Source organism: Microcaecilia unicolor, chromosome 8, assembly GCF_901765095.1.
Source record: "Microcaecilia unicolor chromosome 8, aMicUni1.1, whole genome shotgun sequence".
Classification (NCBI taxonomy): Eukaryota; Metazoa; Chordata; class Amphibia; order Gymnophiona; family Siphonopidae; genus Microcaecilia; species Microcaecilia unicolor.
In genome coordinates, this window is record NC_044038.1 from 181,596,968 (window position 1) to 181,610,335 (window position 13,368).

The following is a 13,368-nucleotide window of genomic DNA, read 5'->3' on the forward strand; positions in this document are numbered from 1 at the left end:
TTTTAAATTATTATTGAGTTGACCCAATAAATTTAATGCAATTCCCAGTGCCAGGCTTTCACAGAAAGCAACTCAGTTCATCTGAAAGACATAATCCAAGATTAGAAGCTTTGTGAAATCCCTCCTTTTCTTTCTGTAAAGTTTAATCAGTTTGAACTACACCCCTTAACCTGAGAGAAGCCTTAAACATGTCCTGAGCAATAGGAAGATGGTAGAATGGTCCTTTCTGCCACTCATACTGTACCTGTGTCCTCAGACTGGGGGAAGGGGGTGACTGGGAGATTTGGGAGCTCACACACCAGACTGGGCTGCGAGAGGCACTGAGCAGAGATCGAAACACAACATAAGCTATAGGAAGCCACCTGTGTCTGCTGATGCATTTCTTCAATGGGTGTAAAATTCACCTGCTTTTTTTTTTTTTGGGGGGGGGGGGGGGTTAAGGGTTGGGGAATATCTGCTTTGATATTTATAATAAGTTAAATTTTACTTTTCTAAGGGACACTGCTAATAATTGACTAAATAACTGAAGATGAAAATTTTAGGATTATTTTTTTGTTTTCAGATTGGTAGAGGTTTTTTTTTATATTTCACAATTTTTGTTCCATAATGTCTTTATTTATGTAACTATATATTTTAACCTCAATGGAATAGATTTCTGTGAATTTCCTTGTTCCTCTCTTTGTTTGTAGTGGGAATTTACCTGTCTACCTTATAAACAAAAGAATGTTTTCTTGTACTTTTACATGTCAGATCCTATAGTTTCATAGATAATTTAACCAAAATTGCGCAATGAAAAATGATCCTGATGAATCTTCTCTATTTTGAATTGTGTAAATATTTCTGGGCTGACTCTTTTTGATTTCCAGACTTTCCTCTCTGGCTCAGAAGATTCTTGTTTACATCACAAAAGACTGTCGAGTCTCTGCAACTCATGTCTTGTAAATAGTAAAGTGCTCTGCTTATAAATAAAATTGTAACATATACATCAGGGTGTCTTCATTTGCCATTTTGAGGTTTTGTAAAAGTTTTGGTGAGAAAACATTTGTCTGGTCTCTACAGTGACTGTGGGAAAATCATCGTTTATGGATTGTGTTGTGTGCAAATATTTTAACAAAACTCTCCCTTTGAAGAGAATCTCAAGAACCAAGCAGGTGTCCCGGATTTTTAAATGATTCGTAATGTCAGTCGCTCTCAGCACCTGAGTTTCCAGGAACTGTCCTATAAACATTTTAGAGGTACACGCTTCTATTCTGTATATCACAGAGGTTCCCAAACTACATGGATTTCAACTTAGTCCCCTGAGAAAGCAATTTAGTGAAACTTGGATCTATGTCGGGACTGGAGACGTATGAAGATCTTTTGCTTTGAATGGACTTTGTGTCAGATGTATATTGTTGATCTGAACACAGCAAGTTTTCTCAAGGAGTTTGAGAAAATAGATGAGAAAGCATTTGCTTATACTTCATGTATATGAAAATGAGATTTTTCTCCTTGATGTGCAATGATTGAAATTGATACAAGTCCATTCATATAGTTTTTTCCTATGTTATTATCAATTTTGTATAACTGTTTTTTCTTGCACTGTAGCCTTACTACAGATTTATGTAAGCCACTTTGAGCCTGAAATCAGTGGGAAAATGTGGGATATGTCACGGAAACGGCCAAAGTTGATGGGGGCGTGTCGGAGGCATGGTGAAGGTGGGACTGGGGCATGTTTATCGGCCGAGGAAAGATGGGCGTCCTCGGCTGATAATCGAAAAAAGAAAGGCGTTTTTAGCGCGAATTTGGGACACTTTTTGTGGACCTTTTTTTTCACGAAAAAGTGCCCTAAATGACCAGATGACCACTGGAGGGAATCGGGGATGACCACCCCTGACTCCCCCAGTGGTTACTAACCCCCTCCCACCCAAAAAAAAAAACAACTTAAAAAACTTTTTTTTTCCAGCCTGTATGCCAGCCTCAAATGTCATACCCAGCTCCATCACAGCAGTATGCAGGTCCCTGGAGCAGTTGTTAGTGGGTGCAGTGGACTTCAGCCAGGTGGACCCAGGCCCCCCCCCCCCCCCACCTGTTACACTTGTGGTGGTAAATGGGAGCCCTCCAAACCGCCCCCAAAACCCATGGTACCCACATCTAGGTGCCCCCCTTCAGCCATAAGTGCTATGGTAATGGTGTAGAGTTGTGGGGAGTGGGATTTGGGGGGCTCAGCACCCAAGGGAAGGGAGTGTAGGGAGCTATGGACTTCAGAGGTAGTTAACTTTTTTTTTAAATTGTTACAAGTGCCCCCTAGGGTGCCCGGTTGGTGTCCTGGCATGTGAGGGGGACCAGTGCACTATGAATCCTGGCCCCTCCCACAACCCAATGCCTTGGATTTGTTCGTTTTTGAGCTGGGCACCTTCGGTTTCCATTATCGCTGAAAAACGATACCGCCCAGCTCAAATCCGCACAAATCTGATGCCCATTTTTTTTCAAAAATACAGTTTGTCCCGCCCCTTCACGTACCTGTTCTCAGAGATAGACGCCCATGGAGATGGGCGTTCACGTCCGATTATGCCCCTCCACATGATATTTATGAGCACATTCTGTTGATTTATTTTTCATTGGAGATTTAATGATTTTTACCAAACTTGGTTATATTAGTTGAGATTTCTTTTTAATTATAATTCCTTCTTTTGGAACAGGTTTTCAGGATACCCATAATGAAAATGCATGAGATCAATTTGCATGCGCTGGAGACACAGTGGAAACTGATTTCATACATAGTCGTCGTGGATATCTTGAAAACCCAAATGGTTGTGGAGTCCCCATGACAAGGTTAGGAAGCTCTGGTATGACAGCTGCCCAGGCCACTGCAGAAAAGCATATGTGGCTCATGTACAACAACGCAGAACACGTGATTTCAAAACAAGCACTAGGTACATTAAAGAAACACAGTCCATCTAGCCCAGTATCCTGCTTCCAACAGTGGCCAATCCAGGTCACAAGTACCTGGCAGAAACCCAAATAGTAGCAACATTCCATGCTACCAATCACAGGTCAAGCAGTAGCTTCCCCATGTCTGACTCTAGACTATGGACTTTTATCCAGGACTTGTCCAAACTTTTCGTAGACCCAGATATGCTAATCGCTGTTACCATATCCTCTGGCATATTCGGAGTGGAGGAGTAGCCTAGTGGTTAGTGCAGTAGACTTTGATCCTGGGGAACTGAGTTCAATTCCCCAGGGCCGTGCGAAGGGTCTCTGGTGCCCCCCTGCAGACTATCAGTTGGTGTGCCCCCCCCCCCCCCCGTCTCGCTTCTTCATTAGATGTTTCTCCATTGCTACTTGTCTTTCCTTTAGACTGAAAACTACAGGCCCTGCCAGACCTGACAAAAGGGTCTACCACACCCTTCAATGTCAAGCATATACTAGAAAACTGTAAATTAGCTTACACAGGAAAGCAGTTTAAAAAAATAAACACAATTTCTGCTGTTTCTTAACACTGCTCTCCAGAGAAAGCACTGCCTTTATAAAGAGGCTTTTCAGTGGGACTTAGCCTATTAAAAACTATTAGCATAATTAGGAATGGCCAGCCCTTGTAACTGCAGAGACCTAAGCTTTGATTATGCATGTTCCTGTCTTTGTTAAAGTGGGGGGGAGGGGGGGTCTCTTCATCTCATTTACACAGTCTGACCTCCCTGGCTCACTGGGAGCCCAGTCTCTTGGAGACTGCTATACATTGCAAAATAAGATAGCAGATGTAAATTCTCAAAGTGGACATATTCCAAACACTAAAATGAAAATAAAACGATTTTTTTCTACCTTTGTTGGCTGGTGACTTTCTTTTTCTGATCATGCTGGCCCAGTATCTGATTCTGTTGCTGGTATCTGTCCTCTTAACTCTGTTTCCAGGGCTTCCTTTCCACTGTATGTATCCCTCATTGATAAGTCTCTGACTCTAAAGTTTAGCAATTTCATTAAAGCAAAATGTATTTTCAAATATCACAAACTCTCCCTATCCAAGCAGAATGTTTTATATAAAAACAAACACACAAAAAAAGCAATCAGATTTTTACTTACCAGCTATTCTACACTATACGTCAGCTAAACTTCCTCTTTGAACCTCAGCCAATTAAATGGATTTTAGGTGTAGCTATGATAATTATGTACACATCATTGCAGTCATGCCCTCCTCTCAGTGTACATGCTCAAAAAACAAAAAACTTTGAACCACTTACAGATAACAATTACACTATTTATTTTTTATTTCTCCCCAGTCTCACTTGCACACCTGCCTCCAAACCTGTTCTCTTTAATTTGAATGTTGTTCCAGCTCACCCTGAATGTAAGTTGTTCACACACCAAAGCCATAAATAGCTGCTGGTTGTACTCTTTGAAGCAGCTTTAGCAGAGCAGCTTGTCTGTCTCAGCACTGTTGGGCTACCTTCACTTCCTGATGTGGGAAGGGCAGGGGAGAGAGGAGATTCACAACTTCAGGTAAAAGATTTTGCAAGTGAGTGGCGCCCTCTAGAGGTCGGCGCCCCCCCTGCGTTGCTTACCTCGCTTACCTTGTCGGTATGGCCCTGCAATTCCCACTGCAGCTCCTTGTGACTCTGGGCAAGTCACTTAACCCTCCATTGCCCCTGGTACAAAATAAGTACCTGAATATATGTAAACCACTTTGAATGTAGTTGCAAAAACCTCAGAAAGGTGGTATATCATTTCTCTTTCCCTTTTAAAAGTATTTACATGTAACTTCCTTGAGTGTTGCCTAGTCTTTGTACTTTTTGAAAGAGTAAAAAATTGATTCACTTCTACTCGTTCTACACCACTCAGGATTTTGTAGACTTCAATCGTATCCCCCCTCAGTCGTCTCTTTTCCAAGCTGAAGATCCCTAACCTTTTTAGTCTTTCCTCATACGAGAGGAGTTCCATCCCCTCGATCATTTTAGTCACTCTTCTTTGAACCTTTTCTAATTCTGCTTTATCTTTTTTGAGATATGGTGACCAGAACTAAATGCAATAAAGGTGAGGTTGCACCATGGAGCAATACAGAGGCATTATAGTATTCTCGGTCTTATATATCATCCCTTTCTTAATAATTGATGTTAATTGGTAGTAACTTGGATTTTTGCGCTATTCTATAACACTGAGCACCTGAATTGTCTTGCATACCACCCAAAAGGGGGTGTGGCCACAGGAGTGGATTGGATTTATTGACTTTATGTATAGCTATGTACCATTGTATCAAAGTGGGAGGGGCATGTGCAACCTCCAGAGTTCTATAAACAGTGCATAATTGCTGGACACGCACCTGACCTGCCCATTCCCCCTTGAGTGCTATAGGGGTTTGTGGACATAGAAAGGGGGGGCAACGTGATCCTGGGCTTGGTTGGGCTCAGAATGGGAAAACAGCAAAGGAAATCCCTGCAAAAAGGAGTTTTGAGTGAAACTGAAAGAGCAATTGAGCTAAAGGTTCCATTAGGATCTGCAAAAGAAAGGGGGGGGGGGGGGTATTGACAGAAATTGAAATAGCAGAAAGGGCTCTAGAAGGACAGTGGAGGGATGTTGATCCGAGTAAACAGGATGTTTGTCTAGTCTTTATTTGTAGCCTGCTAGCAATTAAGAACTCTCTTCTAATGTACCTACCGGGTATATCCTGTACCTTCTCCAGGAGCCATGAGCTCCTCATGCCAGCTCGGATTATTTTGAATGGAGGGGTGTGAAAAGGGTGTGTTTGTCATATCCAATCTGAATCATCCACAATGACCCTTCAGGGCTACTGTTTCATTTGTTTATTCTTTACAGTGGTAGTGACTGAGAAGTTTTCTGTGTCTTATCTTTCTTGTTTATTCATCATATTAGTTTGGCTTGTCATGGGGGATGTGAGAGCACACTTCAAACTTAATAAAATGCAAACAAGTGTACTACTCAATGATGCCCTGTTCAGCGGGATTCATACAGGATCAGCCTGTAAAGACATATTGTGCATACACAGAAGATCCGGTGTCTTGGCACAGGCTTGGTACCACTGGACTGAAGGTTTCACAAGATCCTCTTTGCAGAAATTGTTCAACGACACACTTACTAAATATTTTTTCAGTTGCTTAGCATTTTGTCAAGTGGTTTTCTTCAGGTCCAGAGAAGAGAACGATGTGTCTGAGATAAAAGGATGTAATCTAGTTTTGTTTTTACAAGATGGAACAGCTCTTGGACTGAGAAACTTCTTCAGCAGCTGGGCCATTCATTCCATTCTCTTTGCCGGTACCTGTTGCAATGAGATACAGAAAGTCACGTCAGGTCTGCTGGGTTCAGCAGTTCTACTCTGCATTTTCTGCAATTGACTCTCTGGGATTAGGAGTGGTTAAATCAAATTTTATTTCTAAAAGTTTTAAGATTTCCTTTGGCCAGTTTGGAAGTCTTCACATTTTTAGGGGGCCATAAGTGTCACCAGTAAGTTATAGGCAGTGCGTATTTCCTAGTAAAAAAGGTGCCGGTACTCAAATGCTAGGCCACTCTTCAGCGGTGGGGTAATCACTGAGGGACCCATCCCACAATAGCCAAGCCCCCTGCAACCGATCACAGAATGTATGACAAGGCAGAATTGGTGTGTAGAGCCTCAGCTCTTTCATTAAAACTTGGGGTCCATGGGTCAATTGTAGCAGACAACGGAAAAGGTGCCTGTACTCAGTACCCCCTCAAAAAAAGCCCTGGTTATAGGTGAGATTGGAGTAACTTAGCCTAAGCTTTTGAGAGTTATCCCAGCCTGATGAAGAGAGGATAACTCTTTGAAAGCTTGTCACAGATATATTAAGGGGTGCTTTACTAAGGTGCCCCCAAAAGTGGCCTGCACTGGTGTAGACGCGTGTATTGGACGCGCGTAGGTCCATGTTTCAGCGCACCTGCAAAAAGGCCTCTCTTTTTTTTAGCCAAAAATGGACGTGCAGCAAAATAAAAATTGGTGCACGTCCATTTTGGGCCTCAGACCTTACTGCCACCCATTGACCTAGTGGTAAAGTCTCACGCGTTAACCTACTACTACTACTACTACTATTTAGCATTTCTATAGCGCTACAAGGCATACGCAGCGCTGCACAAACATAGAAGAAAGACAGTCCCTGCTCAAAGAGCTTACAATCTAATAGACAAAAAATAAATAAAGTAAGCAAATCAAATCAATTAATGTGAGCGGGAAGGAAGAGAGGAGGGTAGGTGGAGGCGAGTGGTTACAAGTGGTTACGAGTCAAAAGCAATGTTAAAGAGGTGGCCTTTCAGTCTAGATTTAAAGGTGGCCAAGGATGGGGCAAGACGTAGGGGCTCAGGAAGTTTATTCCAGGCGTAGGGTGCAGCGAGACAGAAGGCGCAAAGTCTGGAGTTGGCAGTAGTGGAGAAGGGAACAGATAAGGATTTATCCATGGAGCGGAGTGCACGGGAAGGGGTGTAGGGAAGGACGAGTGTGGAGAGATACTGGGGAGCAGCAGAGTGAATACATTTATAGGTTAGTAGAAGAAGTTTGAACAGGATGCGAAAACGGATAGGGAGCCAGTGAAGGGTCTTGAGGAGAGGGGTAGTATGAGTAAAGCGACCCTGGCGGAAGATGAGACAGGCAGCAGAGTTTTGAACCGACTGGAGAGGGGAGAGGTGACTAAGTGGGAGGCCAGCAAGAAGCAGATTGCAGTAGTCTAAACGAGAGGTGACAAGGGTGTGGATGAGGGTTTTGGTAGAGTGCTCGGAAAGAAAGGGGCGGATTTTACGGATGTTGTAAAGAAAGAAACGACAGGTCTTGGCGGTCTGCTGGATATGAGCAGAGAAGGAGAGAGAAGAGTCAAAGATGACCCCAAGGTTTCGAGCTGAGGAGACAGGGAGAATGAGAGAGCCATCAACAGAAATAGAAAACGGGGGGAGCGGGGAGGTGGGTTTGGGGGGGAAAATGAGAAGCTCGGTTTTGGTCATATTTAATTTCAGGTGGCGTTGAGACATCCAGGCAGCAATGTCAGACAAGCACGCTGAAACTTTGGTTTGGATGCAAGGTGAGATATTAGGGGTAGAAAGGTAGATTTGGGAGTCATCAGCATAGAGATGGTAGGAAAAGCCATGGGATGAGATTAATGAACCAAGGGAAGAAGTGTAGATAGAAAAGAGGAGGGGACCAAGAACAGAACCCTGAGGTACGCTGACAGGCAGAGGGATAGAAGTAGAAGAGGATCCACCAGAGTGAACACTAAAGGTGCGGAGGGAGAGGTAGGAAGAGAACCAGGAAAGGACAGAGCCCTGGAATCCAAGTGAGGACAGGGTATCGAGAAGTATGCTGTGATCGACAGTGTCAAAAGCAGCAGAAAGATCAAGAAGAATGAGGATGGAATATTGACCTCTGGATTTAGCCAGTAATAGGTCATTGGAGACTTTAGTAAGCGCAGTTTCGGTTGAGTGGAGAGGGCGAAAACCAGATTGCAATGGGTCAAGAATAGCATGTGAGGAAAGAAAATCAAGGCAGCGGCGGTGAACAGCACGCTCAAGTAATTTGGAGAGAAAAGGAAGGAGGGAGATTGGTCGGTAATTAGAGGGACAAGTAGGGTCAAGTGAAGGCTTCTTAAGGAGAGGTGTGACCACAGCATGTTTAAAGGCAGCAGGGACAGTCGCAGTGGAAAGTGAGAGGTTGAGAATGTGACAGATAAAAGGAATAAGAGTAGGAGAGATGGCATTAAGAAGGTGGGTGGGAATGGGATCAGAGGAACAGGTGGTACATTTTGAGGAAGAAAGGAGAAGTGTAGTTTCCTCAATAGTAACTTCAGGAAAGGAGGAAAGGGAATGAGGGGAAGGAGAGAGAGGGGAACGGACTAGTGGAGGAAGAGCTGGTGAGGTAGAGAAAGCAAGGTATATCTTTTGAACCTTGTTGTGAAAGAATTCAGCAAGGGTCTGAGGAGATAATGAAGGGGGAGTTGGGGGAGGGGGCACCTTGAGGAGAGAGTTCAATGTGGTGAAGAGAAGTCGAGGATTAGAGCCAAGAGAGTTGGTCAGCGTGCGTACAATGCTGATTACCGCCCGGTTAGTGCCATGTGCCACAAATTTTCCTGGGCACGTAGAAAATGAAATTACCGGCCGAGCGGTAGTTCAAAATTGGCACGCATAGGATGCGTGTACGTGGCTTAGTAATAGGGCCTTAAGTTAGTCCAGTACAACTTGTTTGTTGACCCTTATTTCCAAATATCCAAGGAAGGAGACAAACCCGTCAGCTGCAAGTCTCAATGCAAGACATTGGGTGGTAAGAAATCTAACATTTTTTGGAAGCCTCTTGTTAATTCTCCTTCATTGAGGCAGTTATGTGCTCTTTTCTTGTTTCGACATGGCAGTTTTTTCCAGCTTCTTTATAGTTTCAGCCCAGTCAAGTCTAAGGCTGGGATTTGGCACCAGGGTCCTTCATACCCATGGAGTTTTCTCTCTAGTTTACATTTCTCCCAACATTGTGGCATCAGTCCTTCAAACAAGAACCAAGCATGGAGACACTTTCTGGAACCCTGAAGTCATGGGCCCTGACTCTGGCCACTAGGTGGCACCACTGAGCCATTAGACCAGCCCCGTTTTTTGCTTGCTAAAAGTCATAAGTACATAAGTATTGCCATACTGGGACAGATCGAAGGTCCATCAAGCCCAGTATCCTGTTTCCAACAATGGCCAATCCAGGTCTCAAGTACCTGGCAGAAACCCAAAGAGTAGCAACATTCCATGTAGAACCGCAAAGAATAGCAAGATACTAGAATTCTAAAGAATAGCAAGATTCCGTGCAGAATTTCAAAGTGTAGCAACATTCCATGTAGAACCCCAAAGAGTAGCAAGATTCCATTCAGAATCCCAAGTACATAAGTGTTGCCATACTGGGACAGACCAAAGGTCCATCAAGCCCAGCATCCTGTTTCCAACAGTGGCTAATGCAGGTCACAAATACCTGGCAAGATCCCCAAAAAGTACAAAACATTTTATGCTGCTTATTCTAGAAATAAGCAGTGGATTTTCCCCAAGTCAATTTAATAGGTCTATGGACTTTTCCTTTAGGAAGCTGCCCAAACCTTTTTTTAAACCCTGCTAAGCTAACCTCCTTTACCACATTCTCTGGCAATGAATTCCAGAGTTTAATTACACATTGAGTGCAGAAACATTTTCTCTTTCAAACTAAGGTTGTCCTGAAGCTTTTTTTTATGACATCTGCAGAAGAGTTTTTAAGTGGCAGATGTCAGGATAAGATGGTTTTAGAAACTTTAAAATAAGCAAAGGCACTGGTAATGTACAAGCCTGGCACCCAGGGCCAGTGCTAGACATGATGGGGCCCAGGGCAAACGCTAGGGAGTGGGCCCCCATAACTTGCTTGCAGATTGTCCCTCTTTCAACTTCAGGCATGGGGGCCCAGGGCAATTGCCCTGTTTGCCTACCCCTAACTCCGGCCCTGCTAGCACCGGTTTTCATTGGGATGTGTTACAGCAGCATTTGTGCTTTGCACAGATACCTTGTGCACAGTCTAAAGGGAGGGGGGAATTTAAAATAATTTTCTCCCTTTCTATGTTTATGGGCAAAAGGCTTGACAAATGAGCCCCAAGTAGCACTTTAGACTCCTAACTACACTTCCGTTCCATCCGTAGCGATTGCAGTACTATTCATTTATTTTATTTTTATTTATTTGGATTTTGCTCACACCTTTTTCAGTAGTAGCTGTGACACTGGGAATGTACCTACAGAAGACCCAATGTGAGGAGGATTACAGGAACTCTTGTCTCTTAGAGGCAGATGCAGCAACCAAACGTAAAAAAATCTAAATCGTTAAAGTCCCTAACGATTTTAAAATAACGAAGAATGCACCAAAAAAGAAAGTCACACATGCTGAGATCGGTATTGAAACGTACAATGTATCAAAGAATCACAATACACATCGTTAATCGGCCCCCAAATCATGCGCAGAGCAGCCAAGCGTTATGTTAGCTGCTCTGCGCATGCCACAAACAGTCAAAACACAGTCAAAACACAAGCACATGGCTCCCAAATCAAAACAAAAATAAAAAAAAAGGGTCGGGAGGGGGCAAAGGCGCTGGTCAGGAGCGTCCTGTATGGCCGTCCTTGCCCCCCCCCACCCGTGGTCGCCGTTCCCCCCGCCCCACTTCCCCCTACGTAGGTTACTGACGTCAGACAGGGGCGGGCGCAGGAGGAGAGAGACGCGCGACCGAAGCTGTGCGAAGGCAGGCATCAGCTTTCTTCTTGCCCGTGCAGCGCCTTCGGACAGAGGAGAGAGGCGCTGCACGGGCCCGGTAAGAGGGAGGGGGGCCCGATGGAGGAGGGGAATGGCGGCGACGACCCCAAGAGGGGGCAGGGCACAGGGCGGAGGATGTCGGGAGGCGGAGCTGAGGGGAGACAGAGTAGTGAGGAAGGGAGGGGGGCCGGGGCTGCTAGAATTTTGCTTTTTCGGGGGGGGGGGGAGCGGCGGAAAGTGGGGAGCAGCGGGGGGGGGGGGGGGGGCAAGGCCGTCCATACAGGACGCTCCTGATGAGCGCCCTTGCCCCCTCCCGATCCTTTTTTTATTTTTTTTATTTGATGTTTTTTCTGACGTCCTTTGGACCAATCACAGCGCTTTTAGCTCTGCTAATGCGCTGGGATTGGCTCAAAGTTTGTTTATTTTTTCACTTAATGATTTTTCCTGGCACAGAGCTGTCCTAACGAGAGGTCCAGACCTCTCGTTAGATTTCCTGCCTTTTTCCTGCGTAAAGGCAATCGGAAAAGGTTAGTGCATGTCGTTTCAATGGGGTTTTCACACTAATTGCTCATCTCCATTCCGTTTTCGTTAGCTGCTGGCTTCCTCGGTAAAAGCCCTTTGATGCATGCAACGGATCAAATTTTCCTCGTTGGAGGGTCATTAAAGGCTCATTTAGCTTTAGTGCATCTGCCTCTTAGTCGGTTCTTTCAAACTCTACTGCTTTAAAAATAAGAAAACTTATTAGCAACAGCAAGTGAACACTGCTACTGGTGCTGGACAGACCTGCCCGAGATGCGCTGTGCAAACATTCACCAGACACTGGAGGAAATTCTCCCCAGTTAGTGTGACTAAGAGATTATTGACCGGAGACGGACCTGTCATTGCGTGACAGTGAGACACTTGGCAGCCGGGTTGAATGGAAAAATAAGATCTGCAAAGCTTTACTCCGATGTTCTCCCTGGAACGAAGTTGGTTTATAATTTTGTGACTCCTCTTGGCCGTATTTTTCCTGTTCTGTTCTTTCCTTTTCCCTATGAATGAAGAGTCTCCGTTTAAACTTGTACTGGAGTGTGGATTCCTTTTCCATTCGATTTGAGCCAGGTTCAAAAAATAAAAGTCCCTGTTAATGAGCCAAATGACCTCTTGATGCTAAGAAAGTTGTTTTATTCAGCAGCTCAGTATCTTGGCTTCCCTTTTGCTGCCTTTAGATCAAGTGTACAGCAACACTGTTTCGGAGACACAACCCCCACCCCCAATATACAGAGATATTTAACCGACCAGGAATGGCTCCTGACTGGTTAAATAGCGCTTAACTGGCTATCCACAAATATTCAGCGGGAAACAGCTGGTTTATCTGCTACTGAGTATTTGCAGTCAGTACTGAGGGGGAGATTCAATATATGGTGCCTACAAAAAAGAAATCGGTGCTGAAATCAGCGCTGACTAAATTTAGACGCCAATTATAGAATACGCTTAGTTGATATTTCAGTGCCTAAATCTACACACATCCATCACTAAACAATAATGTGGCGTAAATCCCAGCCCGTAGATTTAGGAACACTGGACCATATTCTATAACCAGGCGTGAAAATTCGGAATGTCCATTTCCCCGCCCATAACCATGCCATTTTTGCCTGTGTGCATTAGAGGATCGGCGTACGTTGTTACAGAATATGCTTAGTGACTTGTGCACCTAAATTCTCGGTGCCAATTAGTGCTCATTATGCAAGTGCTGCTATCAGTGCTGATTATCTTGTTAAGCTTGTTATGCTGATTGTTATAGAATCTGCACCGATTTCAGCGCTATATAGAATCGGGGGGTTAGTGGCTAACTGGTTATATCGCACAATAGAACCGGCTATCTGCGAATAATACTTGAGAACATAAAAATAGCCATACTGGGTCAGATCAATGGTCCATCTAGCCCAATATCCTGCTTCCAGCAGAGGCCAATCCAGCTACGTTTGGTGGCCAAATTGGGCCTATCTTTGGCTGCTGTAAACTTAACTGACCAGTGCTGAATAGTGGCTTGGCTGGATAAATTTAAACCAGACAAAAATAAACCAGATATTCAGTGTCGAGCTGCCTCCCCCGGTCAGAATATCAGCCCCAGTGAGTGTGCATGACATAGGATTTGCATATAATATATGCATGGT

The 13,368-nt window shown here is 44.3% G+C and overlaps 1 protein-coding gene across 1 annotated transcript in view; it reads right to left on the minus strand.

Annotated features, from left to right (window-relative positions):
- Positions 1–5,818: 5,818 nt before the first annotated feature.
- Positions 5,819–13,368, minus strand: part of PDE6A (phosphodiesterase 6A) — a 47,959-nt gene continuing 40,409 nt past the window's right edge. Inside the window, exon 22 of the mRNA XM_030212023.1 lies at positions 5,819–6,247. Coding sequence (XP_030067883.1) covers positions 6,171–6,247 — 77 coding nt within the window. The 3' untranslated portion in view covers positions 5,819–6,170. The remainder of the gene's footprint in view (positions 6,248–13,368) is intronic.